At 39.1% G+C, this 23,239-nt stretch overlaps 10 protein-coding genes across 10 annotated transcripts; 4 read left to right on the top strand and 6 right to left on the bottom strand.

Moving 5' to 3' along the window:
- Positions 1-82: 82 nt before the first annotated feature.
- Positions 83-1,878, bottom strand: MCM10 (Mcm10p; the record flags this gene model as incomplete). Its single annotated transcript, XM_018134516.1, has 2 exons — positions 83-1,731; positions 1,794-1,878. 2 exons carry the CDS (start codon positions 1,876-1,878, stop codon positions 83-85), a joined length of 1,734 nt encoding a protein of 577 aa, XP_017990005.1.
- A 195-nt stretch (positions 1,879-2,073) lies between these two features.
- MLP2 (Mlp2p) lies at positions 2,074-7,374 on the bottom strand (the record flags this gene model as incomplete). Its single annotated transcript, XM_018134515.1, has 1 exon — positions 2,074-7,374. The coding sequence occupies one exon, from the start codon at positions 7,372-7,374 to the stop codon at positions 2,074-2,076; it is 5,301 nt and encodes a 1,766-aa protein (XP_017990004.1).
- Positions 7,375-7,694: 320 nt separating this feature from the next.
- Positions 7,695-8,533, top strand: RPL40A (ubiquitin-60S ribosomal protein eL40 RPL40A fusion protein; the record flags this gene model as incomplete). Its single annotated transcript, XM_018134514.1, has 2 exons — positions 7,695-7,873; positions 8,155-8,533. 2 exons carry the CDS (start codon positions 7,695-7,697, stop codon positions 8,531-8,533), a joined length of 558 nt encoding a protein of 185 aa, XP_017990003.1.
- Positions 8,534-8,714: 181 nt separating this feature from the next.
- On the bottom strand, positions 8,715-11,963 carry SLN1 (histidine kinase; the record flags this gene model as incomplete). Its single annotated transcript, XM_018134513.1, has 1 exon — positions 8,715-11,963. The coding sequence occupies one exon, from the start codon at positions 11,961-11,963 to the stop codon at positions 8,715-8,717; it is 3,249 nt and encodes a 1,082-aa protein (XP_017990002.1).
- Positions 11,964-12,305: 342 nt separating this feature from the next.
- ATG32 (mitophagy protein ATG32) lies at positions 12,306-13,649 on the bottom strand (the record flags this gene model as incomplete). The annotated part of the gene is made up of 1 exon (XM_018134512.1): positions 12,306-13,649. The coding sequence occupies one exon, from the start codon at positions 13,647-13,649 to the stop codon at positions 12,306-12,308; it is 1,344 nt and encodes a 447-aa protein (XP_017990001.1).
- Positions 13,650-14,604: 955 nt separating this feature from the next.
- Positions 14,605-15,522, bottom strand: PAN6 (pantoate--beta-alanine ligase PAN6; the record flags this gene model as incomplete). The annotated part of the gene is made up of 1 exon (XM_018134511.1): positions 14,605-15,522. The coding sequence occupies one exon, from the start codon at positions 15,520-15,522 to the stop codon at positions 14,605-14,607; it is 918 nt and encodes a 305-aa protein (XP_017990000.1).
- Positions 15,523-15,919: 397 nt separating this feature from the next.
- On the top strand, positions 15,920-17,914 carry NDC80 (kinetochore-associated Ndc80 complex subunit NDC80; the record flags this gene model as incomplete). Its single annotated transcript, XM_018134510.1, has 1 exon — positions 15,920-17,914. The coding sequence occupies one exon, from the start codon at positions 15,920-15,922 to the stop codon at positions 17,912-17,914; it is 1,995 nt and encodes a 664-aa protein (XP_017989999.1).
- A 205-nt stretch (positions 17,915-18,119) lies between these two features.
- On the bottom strand, positions 18,120-20,627 carry SSL2 (TFIIH/NER complex ATPase/helicase subunit SSL2; the record flags this gene model as incomplete). Its single annotated transcript, XM_018134509.1, has 1 exon — positions 18,120-20,627. One exon carries the CDS (start codon positions 20,625-20,627, stop codon positions 18,120-18,122), a length of 2,508 nt encoding a protein of 835 aa, XP_017989998.1.
- Positions 20,628-20,948: 321 nt separating this feature from the next.
- Positions 20,949-21,968, top strand: SRP40 (Srp40p; the record flags this gene model as incomplete). The annotated part of the gene is made up of 1 exon (XM_018134508.1): positions 20,949-21,968. One exon carries the CDS (start codon positions 20,949-20,951, stop codon positions 21,966-21,968), a length of 1,020 nt encoding a protein of 339 aa, XP_017989997.1.
- Positions 21,969-22,332: 364 nt separating this feature from the next.
- Positions 22,333-22,482, top strand: AW171_hschr85072 (HHR231Cp; the record flags this gene model as incomplete). The annotated part of the gene is made up of 1 exon (XM_018134507.1): positions 22,333-22,482. The coding sequence occupies one exon, from the start codon at positions 22,333-22,335 to the stop codon at positions 22,480-22,482; it is 150 nt and encodes a 49-aa protein (XP_017989996.1).
- Positions 22,483-23,239: the final 757 nt, after the last annotated feature.

The raw sequence follows: 23,239 nt of genomic DNA, 5'->3' as shown, positions 1-23,239 counted from the left end.
ATTATTTAGTTAACATTAGATGATTAGACTAATCAACCAATGAATTAAACAATTACGAATAAAAATATCATATTTTTTATATTTATACTATCTCCAGATCGTCATCGCTAGACTCTACTATATTTGCATTGCTAACTTTCCCTTTACCGTCATTAAAAATCTCATTGTAAACATCTGTTCGTTTCTGTCTTTTCCTTATGATTTCTTGTTCAGAAGGTTTTAGATCTACATTATCTTTCTTTATTGACAAGATTTCTGCTACCTCAGCAGATTTATAATCCTCGGCTCCTCCTTTTTTACTTTCATATAGTACACTTTTCATTTTGCCACGTGTGGGATCGAAGCCAATGTTCTTAATTACTCCAGTGTTCATAGCCTTCACAGTAGCTTTCTTCATCTCCGATTTGAAGCCACTTGAAAATCCGCTAATTGTTTCACTTCTGTTCTTGCTTATTGCCATTGACAATTGTCTATTTATTTCCTGATCTTTTCGAGAGTCATTAACCTTACGTCTCTTAGTCTCTAGGTTTTGAAGAATGTCTGGATTTTGGAACTCGTCATCAAAATATGCCTTATATGCATTATTGCTGGTGAAATTAAGGCGCTTTCTGTCGTCTACCTTTGTCCTCGATGCTTGCTTATCTGGTGTTAGCCCAATCCGAACTCCCTTCGATGATCTAACCATATTAGCGGATTGCACAATTCCATCCTTTGTAGGAGCCCGTAATGATATATTCCCATTCAATTCTACACGCTTTGCGTTTGTAGACCTAAAGTTTAGCTCTTGGTGGTAACTGCACGCTTCACTTAGTGATTTGTTAAGTGGTGCACCGCATGCCTTATTTTTAGATTTTACAATGGCGGGACAAAAGCCAAGATCTTTGCTGCATCCAATCTCTAAGATGCAATCATAATTGCTTTTAACAGCAAGACTAAAAGACTTGGAAGACGGCACATTATTTTCAAAGTCATCTGATTGCCCTCGCCAAGGGTATATTTCTGGGTTTAATACAGCTATAATGTCTTTGACTTGTAATTTATAGTATTTCTCCACATTAGTTTTGCCAAATATCATAAGTTGGATATCATACTGAAAATCGGTTAGCTTAATACTAAAATACTTATTAGGAACACGCTGTGCGGTCATTTTGATATCTGATTTGTGCGTAACCACCCCTAAAGTAAGCCAATTAGTATACTCCGGTTCTAAAAACTTAGGTGGCCTTACTTTTGCATATAGTTTGGACAATCTAAGCACTTTAATGTCTTGCATGATAGTATTCAAAACGTCTTTGGGAATATATCTCTTGCTTATGTTCATATTGGAATACTCTTCAACTTCATCAACCACAATGGAATCAAATTCTTTTGGTATAGCAATACTGGAGAAGGTATAGACCCTTCGTTTCAGTAAGTCATCCCTTTTCTGTACTTTATCGTCACGAACCTTCTTAGCAGAGCTGAGTTTCTCAGCAAAATAACTGGTACTATGTGATGGCGCCGCAAAAGAAGAGAAAAGATGAATTTCATTCTCATTCTCTTTAGGATATTCAACCACTTCAATTGTCTTCTTTTCTATCTCTTTAACTCTTTTAGGCCTAGGCGGTGAGCTTGGAACCTCTAGTTTAATGAGATTAGGGTCTTTTTTGGAACATTTACTTTCATTTAACCTATTTAATCTCGCTATTAGATCTTGGCGTTCCTTTTCCAGCGATAGAAGCCGCTCTTTAACTGTTTGTTTATTAGGTTAGTTTTATTCTTCTAATTAATATTATCACGAAATGTACGCATACCTTTTACTATCTCATGTTCATCTTCGGACAAAGCATCGTAAGGATCTAATTCCCTAACTTCTCTCGGGTCACTCAGCTTCTGCATATTCGATTGACACTTAAAAGGTAGGTCTCAATGCCATGTCCAATGTGTACTTGACCTGCGAATTGGTTCTGTTTCCACTTATTGGTGATCATATCATGAAGGATATGAATATCCGCTTCAACTTTTTTTAAATAAAGGTTTTAAGACTTCCTGTCATTTTACACTAAAATACAATCTAAAATATATAATAAAGTTTTACTCTTCTTTTAAACGTTTCTCTGAGGACTCTGAGTTCTCCTCTTCAAATTGTCGCTTGTTTGTAGGCATGTTCTCATTTTCGATCTTAATATTAGGAGCTGTTGGGTTGACCTCCTTCACTTCCTCGGATTTCTTTACTAAAGATCCAAAAGACGTATTCCCAAAATTTGCTTGCCCAAACGCAACTTGGAATGGCGAAGGCAGCAATGCAATTGGTGTCGCTGATGGAAGGGCATTATCATTCTTGTTCATTGGAATTTTGGCCGGCACGTTAGAGTTTGAACTTTTAGCCTGGCCCTCTAACTTAGCTATTTTGCTTTCTAGAAGTCTAACTTTCATACTCAACTGCTGTTTCCCTTCTTCCAATGCCTTCCTTCTAATTTGATTGGCTTGCTCCTCAAACTCAGCTTTTAATTCATCCTTGAGCTTTTGTATTTCATCTTTGTGACTCTTGATCAATTCAGCAGTATTACCTATAAATGATTCAGGGTTTTCTTTAAACAACTCGTTGGCCCTTGCATTAACTTTTGCTTCGAATTCTTCTTCTAAGGCCTTTTGCCTTCTTTCGATGACATGGTTAATCCTTTCTTCCGATGGTAATCTAATACGCTTCTTGAGTGCTTCTTCTGCTTCGTGGATTCGTTGCAAAGTCTCAGACTCAAGTTCTGCTTCAAGCTGTTTCCTTAAAGCTTCTTCATCAAGAGAAGGAGTTGATTGCGATGTCCCTTTTGCGGCTTCCAAATCCTTTTTGCTTTTCTCGTATTCCTCTAATATCTCCTTCCTCTGTGCTTCCAGCCTCTCGTTGAGTATTTTTTCGTTTTGCTCTAGTAAGGCTTGACGTTCTTGTTCAAACTCTGCTTTTAGATTCCCAATTATCACAGCGACATTAGCCGGCATATCTTGATCGCTATTATTCTCTGCTGAAGATGTTGCTTCATTCTTTTCAAGTAACTTAATCTTCTCAGATAATTCATCAATTTGAACTCTAAAAGATGATTCAGAAGCTGCAATGGCAGAGTTCAAGGAAGATACAGTCTCTTCTGCCTCGGCTAATTTTGCTCTTGTTTCCTCCAGCTCTTTCTTTAGATTTTCTGTATGAATATCTAACCCTTCAGGTTTTGCATTCAGCTGTTGTTCCAATTTTGCAATCTTAGATTGAGCATCTGAGACCTGTGCTTCTAACTTTGCTTTAGCTTCTGTGTTCAATTCCAGTTCCGTTTCAACTGCTTGTTTGGCGTTCTTTAATTCCACTAACCTTTCATTGGCTTGCTTTCTCAGTTTCTTGAACCTCTCTTGTGACTCATTATATTCAGAGGACTTCTTTTCCAACTCTGCCTTCAATTCGGTGACTTTATCCAACAGTTTTCGATATTCTTCAGGATCAACACGTTCATACTTATGTATGATATCTTCTGACCGCTGCTTCCAACGGCCAATTTCCTCTTTAAGAAGATCAATTTGTTGCGTCTTCTCGGTAATTTTCATAGAAGAGGATCTCAGTTCAGACTCCAAAGGCTGTAATCTTTCCTGAAGCTCTGAGATTTGTTCCTTTAACTTATGGTTTTCTTCAACGTATCGTTTACTCTCATTTCGTAAAGTAACATTGCTTTCACGCAACAGATTCAGTTGGTTCAACTTCTCCATGATTTGCTCCTGGTTTTCTAAGGTGATCGCAGTATCATTGGACAGAGATTGTGTTTTTGACAACTCAACCCTAACCGCTTCTAATTCAGATTTAGTTAATTCTAATCTTTGCCTTAAAATCTTCTCCTCTCTGAGCGACACATCCAACTTTGTTGCTAAGATATCCCTTTCACGCCTTAATGTAACAAGTAATTCTCTTGCATCATAAGATATATCTTCGGAGTTAGAACTAGCAGACTCTTTGCTCCTCGACAAAAGTTCTATCTGATCATACAATAACCTATTTTGTGTAGTTAGCTCTTCAACGCGTTGCTGTAACGAGCTGTATTGCTTCTCAAGCTCAGTTTTTTGTTGGGACCATTCTCTATCACCACGCTCAAGTGCATTGTGTGCGTCTCTTGCAGATTGTCTGAACTTCTCCATCTCAGCCCTATACTTTTGGCATTCTTCCCGTAACAGGCTAATGGTCTTCGTGACATCTGCATGTTTCTGCAATTCCTGTTCATAATTGCTTATAGCCTTGTTCGCATATTGAGCTTGCTCGTTAAGATCTTCCTGGAGCTTGGCTATCTTCTGCTCGTACTCTGACTTTAATGTATCAACACTCTGTTGAGAGCCTTCGAGGATGCTTAGTTTATTTGCTAAATCGGACTTCTCCTTTTCATGCTGAGATTTTTGATAGTCCAGCTCATTATTTAAGTTCTTCACTTCCTCAGTCAACATGGATATATGATCACGCATTTTATTTGTTTCATCTTCAAAATCTGAAATGCGTTTTCTGAAATTTTCGTGAGATTCTTCCAAAACTTTTGAAATCTCAGAGGCGGATTCTTCAGATGCCTTGGATAAACATTTGTAATGTTCTATCTGGGAATAAGCATCCGATAGATTGATATTTGCCTTTTCTAGGTTCTTACGCAGAGACTCTATCTGTTCAGATGCGCCATCAGAATTCGTTAAAACGCTATATGACTGCGCCCGAAGTTGCGTTTCTTCCAATTTTGCAGTTAGGTTACTTATTTGTATCTGCAATGTTTCAACTGAAATGACTTTCTCTTGCAAAGAGCGCCGTGTAGAGTCCAATTCCTCGTTTAAAGAATCAACCTTTGTCTGGAACCACTTAAATTGAGCAGACTCTGTTGACCTTTGGTCCTCTAACTCTCTTGACTTTTTATCCAACTGCTCCCGAGCGTTCCTCAAATCTGCCTCTACACGCTCAAACTTTTCCCTGTAACTACGCTGAGTTTCGTCCAGAAGTGTGTCACGTTCATTCTGTAATGTCTGTAATTGGGAAATAAGTATTAATGACTCAGATTTTTGCTTGGACAGATTCTCATTCTCATTTTTTAGTTCTGATTCAATCTTCCGCAGCAAATCGCGCTCAGATTGAACTATGCTTAACTGAGATATTAACTCAGACACTCGAGACTTAGTCAAAACTATTTCCTCAATAGTAGATTGTGTTTTAGCATCTTGTTCCAGTACAATGGATTGTAATTTTTCGGCTCTCTTTTTTAGTTCGTCATTTTCACTTCTAGTTAAATCTAATGTGGTATGCAACAACTTTAGTCTCTCTTCCGCTAATATCCTAGAAGATCTTTCCTTTTCCATACTTAGTGAAGCTTGGGACTTCGACTTGTAAAGATTCATGATCTCTTCATTTAGTAATTTCATATTTTTGGATGATTCCTCTGAAACAGTTTTTAGATGATCTTCTAATTCTACAATTCTTTTCTTTGCTTCGTCCAACTGCTCTTTAGGTAATAGTTCGCTACGCTCTTTGCCGTTCCTATGGCCAGCAACCAGGAGCTTTAATGCATCTCGTTCTTTTGCCAAGATAGATAATTGGTCTTCTAAATTCTGTGTATGTTCTTGTAAAGATAAAATTGCTTCCTTAGCTTCCTTTATGGTTTCTTGGTCTACTGCTTTTGATGATGAGCGTGATTTTCTTTCTTCTTCTTCCACTTTATCTGCCAGTTGCCGTATAGTATTGAGAAGTTCCACATTTTTCTGCTGCAATTCTATCACAGATTGAAATTCAACTAATCGTTCGGAAATTACTGTTTGTGTATCGGATTCTGCAGCATCGTCTTCAGAGGCAATAATTTTCCGAATGAACTCTACCTCCTTAGAAGATAACGGCCCTCTAGAATCTTCTGTTACGGAAATATTTATTAACAAATACTGAACCTGGTGAGCAAGGTCTGAACGCTGTCTGATTAAAGAACATACTTGTTCTTCATAGGAACTTATCTTGCTCTTGTATTGCTTCAATTCGGCGGTTCTTTGATCTCTTTCTTGAGCAGTTGACTCAAGAAGAAGCGTAACATCGTTCAACTCTTTCTCCAATAACTCAGTCCTTTCTTTAAATGAGTTCAAAACGGGGATTTTATGCTCCAATTCCACCACAAAAGCTTCCACCTGATGCTCAAGTTCCTCCTTTTGCCGCCTCTCCTTAATTGATTGTTTCTTTAGAAGTCCAATTTCCCCATGTAGCTTATGAGATTGATTTTGATAAGATATTGATGAAGTTTCACTCATTAGGTCTGCACTGGCAATATTGTCATTAATAGATAAAAGTTCATTAACAGTTTTCTCGAGCTTAGCAACTTTGGCCTGAGAAGACTCAAGTCTTTTCTTTGTATCAAACAATTCGTCCAAAATACGATCTTTTTCGCTTTGTGGGAAAGAAGTACCATGGTCTATGCTGTAGGCTTTTTCAAGATCTGCCTTCATTGAATCAACTTGTCCTTCAAGAAGGTCGATTAACCTTTGCTTCAGGGACATTTCTTTTGTAAATTCCTCCTTTTCAGTATTCCGCAAATCAGTCAACCTTTTAACTTCTTCCAGCTTTTCAGTCAATTGGTTTGATAACTCGGTTGTCTTTTTCTTCAGCATATTATTGTTTGAACGTGCAATGTCAAGATCGTTGCTTACAAAATTCAGTTGGCTATGACAGCTTTGCAGCTCTGCATTGGTCTTTCCCCTGTACTCATTCAGCTCGGTGGATCTGGCTTCTAGTTGACTACTTAACCATTCATTGTTAGACTTGGTCATGTTCAACTCCTGTTCCAACCTTTCTATCTTAGAGCTATCGCGTAACGCCTGGGACTTAAGATTCTGTGAAGCTAACTCCAACTCCATCAATTGTTTGCGCGACTCTTTATTGGTGCTCAGCAGTTTATCTACCTCTGATTTAGTCGCTTGTAAATCAGATATCTTCTCTTCAAGCAGTTTCGTTATATCTTGCTTTGCCATTTCCGCAAGTTCACGCTGCTGCTTTTGTTCTTCAACCTTGGAACGCAACAGCACAATCTCCTGCGAAAGTCTGCCCTTCTCTTCAATTAGTTTCAGTCTCATATCCTCTTCTTTACTGTTCTCTTGCTGCCTTGCCTCAGCATCGGCCAGTAGCTTTTCGACCTGCTTCTTAAACGATCCAATTTTCTTTTCTGAACTACTCTTCACACTATCTATCGTAATCGACAAACGCATGTTCTCTGCCTTTAACTGCTCAAAAGCATGGGCTTTTTGTTCAAATATCTTTACTAATGACTCATCAAATCCTTTTATCTTTTCATCATCCAGTTGTAAGTAAGCGGCAACCTTAGAATAATCCACGGATATTGATGGATTCATATCACTTGCCTGCGACATCGTAATTCCTTTATGAAAAAGTGAACTCTTCAAGGAATAGCCCAGTTCGCTTCTCAAGGATTAAAATCTCAGGAGCCAACAACTGTTGTACAATCTATTAAAACTATGATGATGTTAATATAAACAAATGTACCAAGCTATATTAGAACTACTCTACTTTTTGATTCTCAATTTTTTTCGGAATCATCATTTTGCCACCCTTAAAGAGGGTAACTTTATGTCTCGTGACTGTACATCTGTACATCCGTTTATTTGCACCCTTACATTTTCTAGTTTTTTTTTTTTGAAGTCTCGGAAATGGATTATATGACAAGGAAGAAATGCTCAGAAACGGCGGAGGAACCGGTTTCTCGGTATGGCCTCCTGAAGCCCCAGCTTGCTTCACCGACTCGCTCGTTGTGGTACCTCTACCTTCTGGAACTTTTCCACTTTTAAGAACTGGTTCATATTATGCAACAGTACAGTTAGCGGAGAAAGATCAAGATTCAAAGATGCAAATGTATGGATAATATTGATGAAACGTTGGGATTGAAATGATAGGAACACCAGTTTTGATAGCATATCAGTGGTTTATTCAGTCTGTAGGACTGTTTATCACGCATTGGACTTGATGAAGTATACTACAATAATTTTGATTAGTTTCTGTGGGATTTAGAAGTACTGCTGCCGTTTTTGTTATTATGTTTGATGTTTGGAATATGCTGAGAAACAGTGCTCATTATACCTTCAATCTGTGGTTTTTACGATTTCTTGTGCTGTCTTACTAACATAATTTTACAGTTTCGTCAAGACCTTAACCGGTAAGACCATCACTTTGGAAGTCGAATCTTCCGACACCACTGACAACGTCAAGGCTAAGATCCAAGACAAGGAAGGTATTCCACCTGACCAACAAAGATTGATCTTTGCTGGTAAGCAATTGGAAGATGGTAGAACCTTGTCTGACTACAACATCCAAAAGGAATCTACTCTTCACTTGGTCTTGAGATTGAGAGGTGGTATTATCGAACCATCTTTGAAGGCTTTGGCTTCCAAGTACAACTGTGAAAAGTCTGTCTGCAGAAAGTGTTACGCTAGATTGCCAGCCAGAGCTACCAACTGTAGAAAGAGAAAGTGTGGTCACACTAACCAATTGCGTCCAAAGAAGAAGTTGAAATAGTTGATTTCGCCACATGATATTTTCAGATATTACGTTTTTCAATTGTCTTTTTTGTACAAAATATACACTCACGCCTGTATCACATTTTATAACTACGTAATTATAAAACTTTTTGGGTTTTTACATTGTTAACGATGTATCTTATTGAAAATTATTGACGCTATATACTTTGTCTGCTGAACTATTTAATTTTAGAGTACTTCGTCAGAATCTTTTTTAACATTGGCCGTTTAATGGGCTTCGATAAGAAATCGTTCATTCCCGCATCGAGGCACTCTTTAATATTACTATCATCAGCAAATGCAGTTAAAGCTACAATAGGGTGCTTGTAATTCAGTTCATTACGTATTTGCTTTGTAGCTAGCAAACCGTCCACTTTAGGCATTTGTATATCCATGAAAATTATTGCGTAATGTCCTCCTGATTTCATTAATTCTTTAACTTTATCTAGTGCTTCCTGTCCATCACAAACTAGGTCGACATCGAAATTGCCTTCCAAAAACAGCATTCTTTTTATTACTTCCTGGTTCACATTGTTGTCCTCAGCAATCAAAACCTTAGTATTTGTTTTTAGACTGGCAACAGTAGATACACTCCTGGTAGATATAGCGGTTCCAGTACTCTGTAAAAATGGGCGATCAGTGCGCAAGCTAGAAGTCTCATTAGTTCCGTGGGATGATCTGAATTCGCCACTTTTCTTACGATCAGGTGATTTGGATAACTGCCCACTTGAGTCGTTACTCTTGTCTATGTTAAATGTGATTTTCCTGTTCTTCTTGCTTTCCACGTTGAATTCATCATCGAACTTACTTTCCTTCTCATTAAAACTGACATTCCCAGTTTGACGCAAGGGAACGGTGAAAGTAAATTTACATCCCTTACGAACATCATTATCCAGTTTCATTGTTCCGTTCATCATTGTAGCAAGTTGTCGGCAAATTGAGAGACCCAGCCCAGTACCACCATGTTGTCTTGAAAGCGTTTGGTCACCTTGTACAAATGGTTTAAATATAGAATCGTGTAATGATGGATCAATCCCAGGTCCAGTATCTTCTACTTCAATTGCAAATACCCAAGTTTTCGGATTTTCAACCTTTTCAATTGAAGTTGCATCTTCATCTTCTGAATCGATATTGTTTTCCTGCTTAAATTGGAAGTGGAATGGTAAATCTTCATAAAGACTGGAATCAGATGATGAAAAAGAACCTATACTAAAAGTATCAGAGTCGGTCGAAACATCATTTTGCACTATCTTTTCATTATTCGTTATCACAACAGGCTCAGATTCCTTCGGTATTTCGCGCCGGCCTGAATACACGACACACTCATCTGTAATTTCTGTACCTGGTTTAATATATACCTCCGAAAATTCGCAGGCTTTACTTCGTTCTTCGTCATATTCACCTACTATCTTTATTTTCACCAAAACTTTACCATCAACAGGCGTGAACTTGAGTGCATTAGATACTAAGTTCATCACTATTTGTATAATTCTATTGGAATCTCCCCATAATACCATTGATCTTATCACATTAGGCATTAGATATATGGAGAAACTAACATGCTGATCCACAGCAAGCTTACCAAAAATTGATTTGGTCTGAAGAGCAACCTCGATCATAGAGAAATTCCTCTCTTCTAGTTTAGTTCGTTTCATCACATTTTTAGAAAATGTTAAAAGTTCAGTTAAAATATGCAATAGCAATTCACCAGATCTAAAGATCAATTTTAAACTATTGCCAACTTTTTCCATATCTTTCTCGGCCATAGCGATTGCAGTCATCCCTAGGATACCGTTCAAAGGTGTTCTTAGTTCATGCGATATGTTAGCAATGAAAACTGTTTTCGCTTCATTGGCTTCCTCGGCCTCTATCTTTGCTGCTTCTAGCTGCTTAGTACGTGCACGGACACGATCTTCCAACAATGCATAGTACCTATCAAGTTCATCTGTCATCGTATTAAATGTATCGGTTAATTCTGACAGCTCGTCAGAGAATAACCTCCTGTAGAAAGGTATTCTAGCCTCAGTCCACCGATTCGAAATATTGTAATTTTCCGATACATCATATGAAGACGGCATAGACTGTTGAGCCTCACATGGTATAAATTTGTTTTCATGATACCCGTTTCCTTCAACCATAGAACGGAAAATGCCTGCATTGCACTGGCCTGGCGTGTATCCACTAGAATTCGACACCCTTGGTGTTGTAACCTGCGGAGTGGAGCAACGACGGCCAGAGTACGAGCTCTTGGAATTAGTCAACATCATAAAATTAGACTGGCTTGAATTCCTACTTTCATTGGTGGAAGATCTCAATCCTCTTCCAGCTGCAATTTGCTCTGTGGCTTTCTGTAGTCTCACGATTGGTTTAACTGCCCAATTAGTTATGATAAAAGTGAGAATACAAACAAACACTGCAACTGCAATCACTGTCACCGTGAGAATTTTGGCTAATTTAACTACTGGTGCCGAAAACTCATCTATAGGCTGTCTAATAATGGCTACCCAGTCAACTAGGAAAAAACTACTTGGCGAGTAGCCTACAGCAACCTTAGATCCTAAAAATGACGTACCTTTCGTCCGCACACCACCTTTCCTTTCGTTAAACCCGTCGTATAGAAATGAATCCGATCTTATTTGGTATTTTCCATTCGGAGGATGTTCGTTACTTAACTCATTCGGGAAAAGTACCTCATATGATGAAGAATTACCCGCTGGGTCAGCTACACGGGATACTAATAAGGCTTTCGACTTGTCCAGTCCGGTAGCTTCATGTATCATTGATTTTATGACATCTGCAGACATAACCACAGTCATATAGCCCGCGATGTCACGACTCTTCGTTATTATTGAAACAGTTGAAAAAACTGGAATAGAGATGGACATCAAATACTGCATACTATCATTTCGAACAGGATTCACCAGCAGTGCATTATCATGAATTGTTGACGGTAGCGGATCGTTACTGTCCAGAGGTAATAAAACTGACAGCAGTTTGTCCGGAATACTGGAAGCGGTATTAGTTAGAGAAAGAACTCTATTGAAAGCACTGTCATACAGCCTTATAGCGTACGTGGTGTTCGAAGTCGTCAAATAACCACTCAAAACGTCCTCAGCCTGAGTCCAATCGACACTAGATCTATTATTTACAACGCGGTATTTTAGTAACGTATTCTTAATCGGTTCTGTAGCAGACAACATATTACACTGATGATAAAGTAATGACAACGTGGTATCAACCTGAGACGCCTTTAGCTGTGCGGAGAGGTGTAACCTTTCGCCTATTACAGCATCATAATTCATAGTAAAATAAACGCATGTCATTACTCCGAGTATGATCAAAGAAGACAGAGCGATTATGCAAACTAAAATCGTAAGCTGGGTTCGAAGCCCCAGCTTAAACGGCGGCCTGAATATCTTCGGAAACATTTTAGTTGAAGCTAAAGTCCATGCTGTTTTAAAACATATAGACTGATAATGTAACTTGTTACATTAATAGATGCCTAAATTCATCACCATTTTTAACGAGGTCATCATAAAAAAATCTTGTTCGTGCGATATGATAGTTGAGGTACGAATGACAGAATCATAAAATAAAGCAACATGATATACATACATATATAAATATATATATATATATATATATATATATATTATATATACTATTGTTTCATATATAATAAACTACATACTATTCTTTGTTATGCCAAACTGGTTGAATAGGATAGACGAATAGTCCTCGGTAACGTTTATCAATTATATACATTTAAGTCATAAAGTAATAAAATCTAGAGGCATCATCTTATTCAGCTCTAGGATGGAATTATCGCAGCTAAATTCAACACCCAAAGTCTGAATCCAAGTACGAGAAGAATCGAACTTCTCCATGAGCATGTGCTTCAATGTGTAGTTCAAGTTTGTGATAGTTGTCTTACACAGGTAATAAAAGTAGTGAATCATATTATGCGATGGTTTTTCTGGTGGCTGAGTAGGCGTCATGCTAATGGTTCTCAAACTATTCATTTGAACTAGTCGCGGCGAGAGTAAAATATACTTGCTTGTGAGCAATAGGGAGATGCAGCATCCAATTCCGACACCGATGGTGACGGAAGTGGTCCATAGGGCCCAGTATTTCACTGAGCCTATTCTCTTTTTCGATTTTCTCGAGTGATTTTTAATAGACTCTATTGTGTCGCATTCGGACTCCGAATCGTTGTATATTTGATATAAGGTTTTCAACATCCTGTGCTTTTCGTGGTGATTAGACATTGTAACTGGGTGGCAGAACAAATTGATACGATTAGTAGCGGTGTATTTCTTTAATACAGAGCTGAGGTTATGTCTCTGGCCCTTTTGGCATATTGGTATTACGGTGGGATGCACGGTCTTTTCGCATAGTTTATCCAAGAGATCTATAGCCAACGATAAATCGTCAAAGATAATCACAACTGCAAAGTAACGCCTTGTGATTTCCTGCTTCGTTAGCTTGGATAAACTGCCGATCTCAAACATTTTTTGGTAAGTTTTTGGGATTCCTGCACAGAACTTCCTAGCTGGCTTCCCAAGGAGAAGAATCTTTGTTTCTGATACACGGTGGCATAATGACAGCTTGGGCATCACTAACGGGGTCGCAGTGTTGGCCATACTTACTGTAACCGTTTCCTTGTCGTCCTCTGTATAGTTTACACCAGATCTCGGTAAGGGATCGAGCAAACTGATATTTGCCGCTGTAGTTGGCCTCGTTGCTTCTCCGTCGAGCGATGGAGAAAGGTATGTGTCACGCTCCTCCTCAGAAGTATCTGAAGATGAAAGAACCCCTACCGCGTTATTCTGAGATAAGTAGTTAGTCCTGTTAGCTAGAAATGAGTAGTCTGTTTTCCTGATGGCTTCCCACGACTTCGAAATGCTAATTTGAAGCGGCTGGCCAGGGTTTAGCTGTTGGAAATCTGTCCTCGGAAGCTCACTTCGTGTTGTCACCTCGTTTAACTCTGGTCTTTCAAGCATTTCTAATACAGAGAGATGCGGGTCTAAAATGCTTTTTCTAGGCTCTCCCTGGTAGTATGTTTTGGATGGCAATTGCCCGCATTCGTGTGCTTCATTCTTTGACTTAGGCATTATGGTTTATCCCTGTTGATTAAAATTAGACGGGTTAAACAGTATATAGTCTTGTTTGTTTAGGCAGGAGTAGATGATTTTTAGAAGTTTACTTATCTCGATTAAGTTCCTTTATTTAAATTTCTTCTCCTTAAGGGTGCGAAGGATATTTGAATCGCCTGATGTTGATAATCGGGCCTGACTATTTTTAAGTTTACGTGAAGGGTAAGCGCGGAGAAGAACAATATACGCGGTAATGAAAAAAATTATATCATTATGCATGAATATATATACGTAGATATGATTCGCAGCTTTATACCCTGTCTATAGCTGATATCTAAAGAATGTAGCCTTTATTTCTACTAGATCTGTTGTTTTATTATTATTGTTATTTGTTTTGTTAATAGTTCAGATTTAATTGTTTTTAAAAATGCAATTTCGTGTACAAAAACTCTATTTATCAAATAGAGCGTACTACAGATAAGAAGTTCCAGTAATGTCTACTGAGAGATTTGGATAAAATTGGATGAAGTGCATGCACTTGCTTTCAGACTTCTACCTTACGCATCGATTTAGACGCCAATATCTATTTTTTTGTTTTAACAGCATGTATACGAATACGCCATATTCGATAAAGTTCGGAGTTTTCGAGCGAAGCCCTGTAAATGTCTTGTGAAGAGGAAAGACAGAGAGTCGGTTAGGTGTTATACATGGGTTACAAAAGACATTCTGAGCCTCCATCGGATAAATGGCCATGTCAGGCGTTGGGAAATTCTTAAATCCAGATGAGGGGAAAAAATATCACTTCATCCAACTACAGCGTCACGCTTATACAGAATTGGCTACATTTGAGCACGTGCTTCGGAATGTTTGTTCGGGTGATTTTCGGGCTGATCATCGGCAGATTTTCAGGCTGAGTTGGAGATGACTTGCTGACTGACTTGCGGAACTGACATGTAATTCCCAATTGGGGGTTTCAATTTTCAATTAAGATGTTGTCGATAAGTCTAACAACAGTAGCTTTATTTTCACGGTCAGTGACGTAGACAGCACAGCTGAGGACGATTTGCTTCGACTTAGTGATAGATGGGCCAAGTTCCTGTAGGGTGGATTTTTCGGCGATGGACAGGTAGTCGACCTTGAAGTCTCCGGAATTGATTAGAGGGTTCCAGTGGTTGTAAGCCGCAGCTTCTACTTCAGATCTGGAGACTTGGTCAGCGGCATTTTGAATTACGGAAGCTGCACTTTGTAGGCCGCGATATATCGCGCTAGCAAGTTGGGCAGATTCAGGACAGAGATACCGGTTCCTGCTGCTTAGCGCCAAGCCGGAGTCGTCCCGGACAATTGGCATCATGACCAGTTTTACTGGCATGAACAACTCCCGTACCATAGTTTCCAGAACCAGGAATTGCTGGATGTCCTTTTGGCCAAAGTATGCTTTATCTGGACTTACGATATTAAACAACTTGGTGACGACCGTAGCGACACCGCGAAAGAAATTCGGCCGTGTACGACCCTCGAGCACTTCGCTAATACCATGGACCGAGACAAATGGGCCACGTTGTTGGGTAACATCCAAAGGAATTCCTTGAGGATACAACATAGCTGGCGTGGGAACAAATACGGCGTCGACGCCTGCGTCTCTAAGGCGATCTAAATCAGCTTCTAATGTCTTGGGGTATTTGTCTAGATCTTCACCAGGCGCAAACTGCGATGGGTTTACAAAGATGGAAACCACCGTGAGGCTATTCTCCTTTCTTGACTGGTTTACAAGTGCTATGTGACCTGCGTGGAGACAGCCCATAGTAGGTACGAAGCCAATTGTTTCTACTGGGCGACTTACTTGTGTGAGTCTCCATTGAACAATATCTGGAATACAATTAAAAATCTTCATACTCTTGGTTGGCTCTGAACTTGGCATGGTAGACACTCTACAGATTTTGTTCGCTGCTAATATAGTACCGTTCCTATGACCGAGCCCAGTTTTTTCAACACAAGTCTGACTCGTGAGTGCCTTAGTAAATAGTAAACGAAGCGCAACCAACATAACCCCAGCGTCAATGTGTAACACGATATAAGGAAGTGCTATATCTAAGTTTAATGCCAGCAATATCCAATTAGTAAGGATCATCGACCGGAAACAGTCACGTGATAGTAATTTTGTTCGTTACAAACGATATGAAATCTGCTTGATCACAAACAGAACGGATATCATAAAACGGCATGTACTAAAGATGAGATTTTGTACAAAGAGACCGGTTTATAACACAAAGGCGCACTAAAGTCAAGTTATGGCCGATCGCAGGAGATCTAGCGGGGCCCATGGTGTGCTAAATCAATTGAACCCTCAAAATTTTACATCGCAGATACCTCTACTTACAAATAATGCATCTAAAAAAGGGCTATCAAATGATGGATCAGCTTTAACTGATATGATTAACCAAAGCCTTGCACGAAACTCCCGAAGTTCAATTGCAAGGGGCAATGAGGTTAGAAAATCATTGCGAAGGAGTATACGGGCATCACAGCGTATGTCAATAGTGCCAGGGAACGGTGCAGGAGGAAATGGTGCTTCAATTAACGGGTCGCAAGTGCGAGATCCCAGACCATTGCGCGATAAAAACTACCAATCAGTGCTTCAGCAAGAAATCTTTGAGTATCTTCAGTTTCAAAGATTTGATATTGACACAGGGCACCCTATTTCATTAAAATCCCTAAAGCAGCCGACGCAAAAGGATTTCATATATATATTCCGTTGGTTATACCAAAGAATAGACCCTGGCTATGCTTTTAAAAAGTCACTTGAGAATGAGGTTTATTCAATTTTGAGAACAATCCACTATCCGTACTTAGAAACAATTAATAAGTCTCAAATCTCAGCTGTGGGGGGTTCCAACTGGCATAAGTTTCTGGGAATGCTGCACTGGCTTGTGAACATAAATAAGAGGCTGGATACATGTTTACAGAAATTAGATGAATCTAAGACATCCCAGATTACCCAAGATGTTACGATTTTGAACCTACCAGTTACAACCTTGGATGAGCAAGACGAAAAACACGAACAGTATGAACTGATGGTAGAAAGATTATTTATAGAATACATTTCTAAGTGCTACAGGTCTTTCATAAACATGGAAGATAACTTTACGCCATTTAGACAAGAATTGGAAATTGGATTCGACAGGTTTGTTCATATTATTCAAGCCGATATTGACAAAATGATTCAGCAAGAAGAGATGTTAAAATATGAGTTTGAAACGATGGAAAGCAGATCTGAAGGAGTTAAACTTGAGCAGCAAAAGCAAAAAGCGCTACAAAGTGATCTACATAAATTTCAAACCTATATTAATGCAATGAAACCCAAGGCCAGCGATTGGCCCTTAAAACTAGAGCAAATGGAGGCTGAGATTAAACAAAAAAAGAACTTGATTAAAGAGGCACAACTTGAAATTGAAAAATTGCGTGGTGTGATGAACCAGAGCGACCTTGAACACATAGATACCCTTAATCGCAAGCGAGACGCATATAGTCAAAAGCTGGATACAGTCACATCAAGACTTGACCAGCTAACGGGAAGTGTTAAAAGCCAAAAGCTTAGTGTTGAATCAAGCTATAAAGTCTTCCTAGATACGCTTGACAAATATGAAGCGGCGATAAATGGTGTTATATTGGCCCGGAATAGCCTAGGGCATAAGATAAATGCCAACGCTTTAACTATATCAATCTCTCCAGACTTCTCAATTTCGGATAACATTGAGGCTACCCCGGAGAGTATCATACTTAACCGCTCTAGTATTGCAGCTTCTATCAAGCCTGTATTATTGTCATTAAACAAAGAGATCCAGTCGCGAATAGAATCCTTACAATGGGAAAATAGCAAGCTGGAATCAGAACTTCTTGCTCTTCAAGATAATATTACAAGCAAAAACCAATTATTGGAATCTATGGAAAACGAACTGTCTAATGTAAAATCTGAATATGAAGAGTACCAACAAGTAAGTCACAGTAAACTACTTTCGCAAAGAATTGAAATTGAAAAGCTCGAAAGGAAAATACAAAACGATAGAAATAAAACTCAGCAGAGAAAATCTCAAGCTGAGCAGGAAATAGAGGATGCTAAGTTCCAGTTAAAGGAATTAAAGCTCAATCTTCAACAAGAGAAAATTCTTATGCATAAAAAGGTTATACAGTTAATCCAATATGTGGTTAATTTTAAGATGGACGCGCAGAATTCAATTGAGGAGCTGCACGACCTTACGCAGACGCATGTTAAAACTCTCCAATAGTAAGACAAGGAATATTATCAAAAGTAACGTTGCATTATTTAGTATTTTATAAGTTTTATATATATTTTTTAATTTTTAAAAAACATGATGCTAACATATGTCAAGTGCTTTCCACTAATTATATGTGAACGTAATATGCCAATTAATATTTGTTAAAAATCACAATATATTTGAAAAACACAGGATATTTTTACAATAATCCATTCTATTTTTTTACGTTTTTATAGTACATTTTTCTGATCAATGGATGATGATCCCTTAGGTCTTTATTCTTATTTGATGAATACTCTAAATAAGCCATATCTTCTCCGCCCGCCAAGCCGGCTAAAGAACCTTCGCCTTTAACAGCCTTCGACTTAGCCCGCTTAGCTGCATTAGAGCCTCTACCAATGAAATTTTCGGAATCATCCCCAATCTCAATACCGGCAGCCTCTTCATTCTTCAATAGAACCTCTTGTAGCAATTCTCTTCGCTCTCTTGCAGAAGAATAGGCAAGGTTGGGCAAGTTTTCCATGCCGTGTAAATGCGTGATTACTTTGAACGCATAACCTTGGTCAACCAAAAACGCTTGTCTTTTCGTAGAGTAATACATCTCTTGGGTATCTTTTGAAACTAATGAATAGAAGAACGCATTAAAACCTTCATCGTTACGTCTTTTGGCTCTTAAAATTCTACCCAACCGTTGGGCCTCTTGACGACGAGAGCCATAATGCGATGAAATCTGAATTAAACAGGTTGCTTCAGGTAAATCGATGGACGTGTCACCAACTTTCGATAGGAATATAGTATTAATTTGATCATTATATTGAAAATTCTGTAGAATGTTCATCCGTTCCTGCTGTGGGGTTGAGCCGTAAATGAAAGGCTTACCCAACTTTAAAGCATATTCTTGCAAAGCATAGACATTATCAGAAAAAACAATAATTTTATCTCCTCTCTTTTCGTGATATTGAATCAAAAATTGACATGCTTGAAACTTGGTAGGGTTCATAATATATAGCAACATCCGTTTTCTAGCATTCTCCCTTAAGTATTCCTGATAGAATTCAGCTGTCATAGGGCACCATACCTCTGCACATTGGACATTGGCAATATGTCCCTTTTGAGACAATTCCATCCAATTTGCTTCATACAATTTTGGCCCAATCAAGAAATTTAAATCACTAATTTTGTCATCTTCACGAACTAAGGTGGCAGTCAAACCCAACTTAGCGTGAGCAGCAATAGTAGAAACAACTCTTCTGAACATAGCAGCTGGCACCACATGGACTTCGTCTAAAAGAATGAAACCCCATTCTCTCCCAGTTAAGAAATCCATAACCTTTTGAGAATCGTGTGACCTGTTTCTCGTGTTTGCAACCATGGAATAGGTTGACACAACAAGACCGGACTCTGTCTGGAACATTTCCTTGTTATCTGAAGTAAACACTGCAACATTCTCTGGTTGAATTGTACACCATTGCAAAAACTGTTGACGCCACTGCATAACCGACACTGATGAAGTACATAATACTATGACCGATTTCTTGATAGTACACGCAGCCGTGATCCCAACTAATGTTTTACCAGCACCACAAGGCAAAACGATAATACCACTTCTAGCACGACCATTACCAAACATTTTACTTAGAGACTTTTCCTGATAGGGTCTAATTTGAGTGGATGGTTTTAGGTCGATTTCCAAGTCAGGATTTCTATGGTCGTTTCTGAAATCATATTCTTCTAAAACAGGATAATCGATCTCTTGGCATCTTCTTTTGACAATTTCCACGGATTCACGATCTATTTCAAAAGAGTGAACTGCATCTATATCATCATCTTCTTCCTCTAGTTCGTTATCACCTCCCACAATAGAGGTAAAAACCGCTTCTACGTCGTTAGGATCAACATTCGCATCCGGCGCAGAAGTTGCCCTTCCATCCTTATCTGTTAAAAGAGTACTCTTAGAAGGTGGCATAGTACTGTCAATCCTCAAAGAACCTATAACACTATCCTTCAACAACATCTGCAAAATATCGGCTTGAGACGTCTCCACAAAATATCTATTATGTTTAATGACCAACTTAACCTTACCATATGAAACCGTTGCTCCCTTAATGAAATTAACAATCGAAGAGGCAACAGGAACCTTGGAAAGTCTGTCTAACACTGCAATTATATCGTCCGTTTCCAATCCCACTGAAACAGCAGCATACAAGGAATAAGCTGTAATTTTGTACTCATGAACATGGGAAGGTCTACTCACAGGCTCCGCAATCGTGACAAGGAAATCTTGTGCTTGCTCTGCTAAAGGAGAAAAGCTTTCCAAGATTATTCTACCGTCATTTGGCGCAATCCACAACGGTCTAGATGCATGATCGGGCTTTAGCTTCAAATACGTAAAATCACTAGATCTAAAACGCCCAGATACTGCGTCAGGAACAAAGTCAGGAGGCGCATCTAAATGAATTCGATTCAAGAAGTTTTCATCTTTCGCAGCCAACTTATTAAATGTATCAACACCTGCTGAATTACTACCTCCGTTTTTGGACTTCTTAGTTGATGAGCTTTTCGGTTTAGGTTTCACAGGTGCCTCAGAGTTCACATAATCATCACCATCATCAGTCGAAAGTGATTCATCTGCAGTAGCAAGTGAATCATCAGAAAAATACTCCTTCTCCACATCTTCAAAGGCCCTACCTCTACTTCTCGTTTGATACTGATGCTCTGTCATCCTGGTTATGGAGACCTTTGTTTTCAGTTCCACAGTGGATATACTCCAAAGTTTAAAGTAGACTACAAGAAGTGATAACCTCAGGAGACAAGCTTCGAATGATCACTTGACGATGTAAGTTACATGTAGTTGTGATAATTTAACGAAACAACGATGTATTATTATGCCTCCTTACTAATATCATTGTGTACGATAGGTTAAAAAGAAACGATTAAAATTTTGGCTAACAGATGAGATGATATTCTGCATTGAATTTTGGTAGTTGGGTTAAAGAGGACCAAATTGATTATCTAGTCTGTTGCTGTGTTAATAAGTGTTCCCATGGGTTCCAAGGGTGTTCAGAAGGCTAATGCTCCAAAATTGTCTCAAAAAGTAAGAGAAAAGAAGAAGGAAGAGCTGACGACGTCTGGTTCGTCTGATTCTGCTTCATCTTCAGATGGCTCAAGCTCGGAGAGTGATTCTGAATCTTCTAGTGGTACTGAATCTGGTAGTACTGATAGTTCCAGTGACAGTGAATCCGGTGAAAGTTCTGGTAGCGAATCTAGTGGGTCGGAGTCGAACTCTTCAGCATCCAGTTCTTCTGAAAGTAGCTCTTCCGACTCTGGCTCATCAGGTTCCGGTTCTTCCGACTCTGGCTCTTCCGATAGCAGCTCATCTGAATCTGATGGTTCTGAATCTGATTCTTCTGACTCTGGCTCTTCTGATTCTAGTGGTTCTGCTTCCAGCGGTTCGAATTCCAGCTCATCGGGTTCGGGTTCTTCAGACAGTGATTCTTCAGACAACGCATCCTCAAATACTGGGTCTTCGTCGTCCGATTCCTCTGACTCTGAGTCTGGTTCTGGCTCTTCTGAATCCAGCAGTTCATCTGATTCAGACTCTGGCTCTTCTGATTCAGACTCCAGCGACGGCGAATCAAGCTCGTCAGATTCCAGTAGCTCCAGCGAAGATGAGGAAAAAGCTGAGCCAGCGAATGACAAGAAGCGTGCAAGATCTTCTAGCTCTTCTGAAGAAAGCGACGCGTCATCTTCTAGGACCGCTTCTCCGGAGGGCGACGATTATCCTAATAAGAAAGTGGTGATTCCTGCTATTATTGAAGGTGAAAAAGAAGGCAAACGGAAGCACTTTTCAAGAATTGACAGGACTAAGGTCAGTTTTGAGGCATGGGATTTGACCGATAATACATATAAGGGTGCCGCAGGCACATGGGGTGAGAAAGCGAATGAAAAGCTGGGCAGAGTTAGAGGAAAAGATTTCACTAAGAACAAGAACAAGATGAAGCGTGGTGCTTACAGAGGAGGTTCCATCACATTAGCATCAGGATCATACAAATTCACTGATTAAACGAGATTTACGGATCTACCATAACTGAGAAGAATATACAAATAGGCATACGACAGTAACATTGGACTAGGTTGCGAGATTACTCCGTGTATAATATTATGATCAAATGCGTTATTGTCTGCCTCACCAAAAAATAACGAATTTCACCACCGCGTTTATAGAATCCCTTAATAGGTAGTGTTTAATTGCGGTTAAGCCAATAAGTCTTCAAAATAGCAAACTAATTCTTAAAGACCCCTTAAGGGTACCAGATAAATCAGACAGTTATGATCTATCTGTATCCTTACAAAAGTATAAAAAGCCATGGTTTGGTGCTTTTAGAGGTCCTTTACTTACAACTAGAAGTAAGCTAAATTAAACAAAAATGGATAACATTAAGGATTTCGCTAACAAGCAAGGTGACCACGGTCAACAAATGGGCAAGAAAGCCGAGGAGTACGTCAAGAACGCTAAGGACAAGGGCGGTGAGAAAGTCAAGGACGAAGCTCAAAAGTTTGTCAATGTTAACAAATAAATTTATTTATTTATGTAACGTTTATTAAAAACTTTTTTTTTTATTTCCTAATCTATAAATCCTGGCGCCGTCCAATGTCTACAGGCAGCAAATGCTACAGGCGCCGGCATGTATGCTAATGGAGCAACTAACAGGAAGCAACCAATAACGCGCGGCGTTGGAATCCAACGTATGGACGTTCCAAGCTTTAAACGTGCTCGCAAACGCCCACACTACAATACGTGAGTCGCGGCTAAACTCCGTGCCAAGTCAGCGTACCCTAAGCGCACTCACGTGACCAGATGGAAGAAATGCCTGCAAATTGCGCCCCCACGTTGTCGCTTTATGATGCAATAGGCAGGTAAATCACAGCATTGGAGTCCCGCTGACGTCCTTCCAGCCGCTGCGCCTAAACCCTTTGTTACGCCACTCTATCACATCCATCGTCATGCAATGCACGTGAATATCACGTGCCATCGCTTTTTGTTCCCTGGATCGCGTCAGGGGCTCTTTAATGATCCAGATACTCATGCAAAAACAAGGGGCTTACAACGATAGCACCTTTACAACAAGATCGTTTAACTAACTAACGAAACAAATCATCTAATAAGTTATCAACGTTATTTATTCTCTATATTCGTTCAAAAAAAAAAAGTTCATTACAAATAAAGAAAGCAGGTTTTCTACTATTTTTTAAGGATACTGAGCTCATTAGAACTTGGTCGAAATATTATTGGTACAAATAGCCAGTTTCCTAGTGATTTATTAAGTTCTTAAT

Source organism: Eremothecium sinecaudum, chromosome VIII (genome assembly GCF_001548555.1).
Source record: "Eremothecium sinecaudum strain ATCC 58844 chromosome VIII, complete sequence".
NCBI classification, from domain to species: Eukaryota; Fungi; Ascomycota; class Saccharomycetes; order Saccharomycetales; family Saccharomycetaceae; genus Eremothecium; species Eremothecium sinecaudum.
Note: the sequence above shows the minus strand (reverse complement) of the source record. Positions and strands in the feature narration are given on the sequence as shown.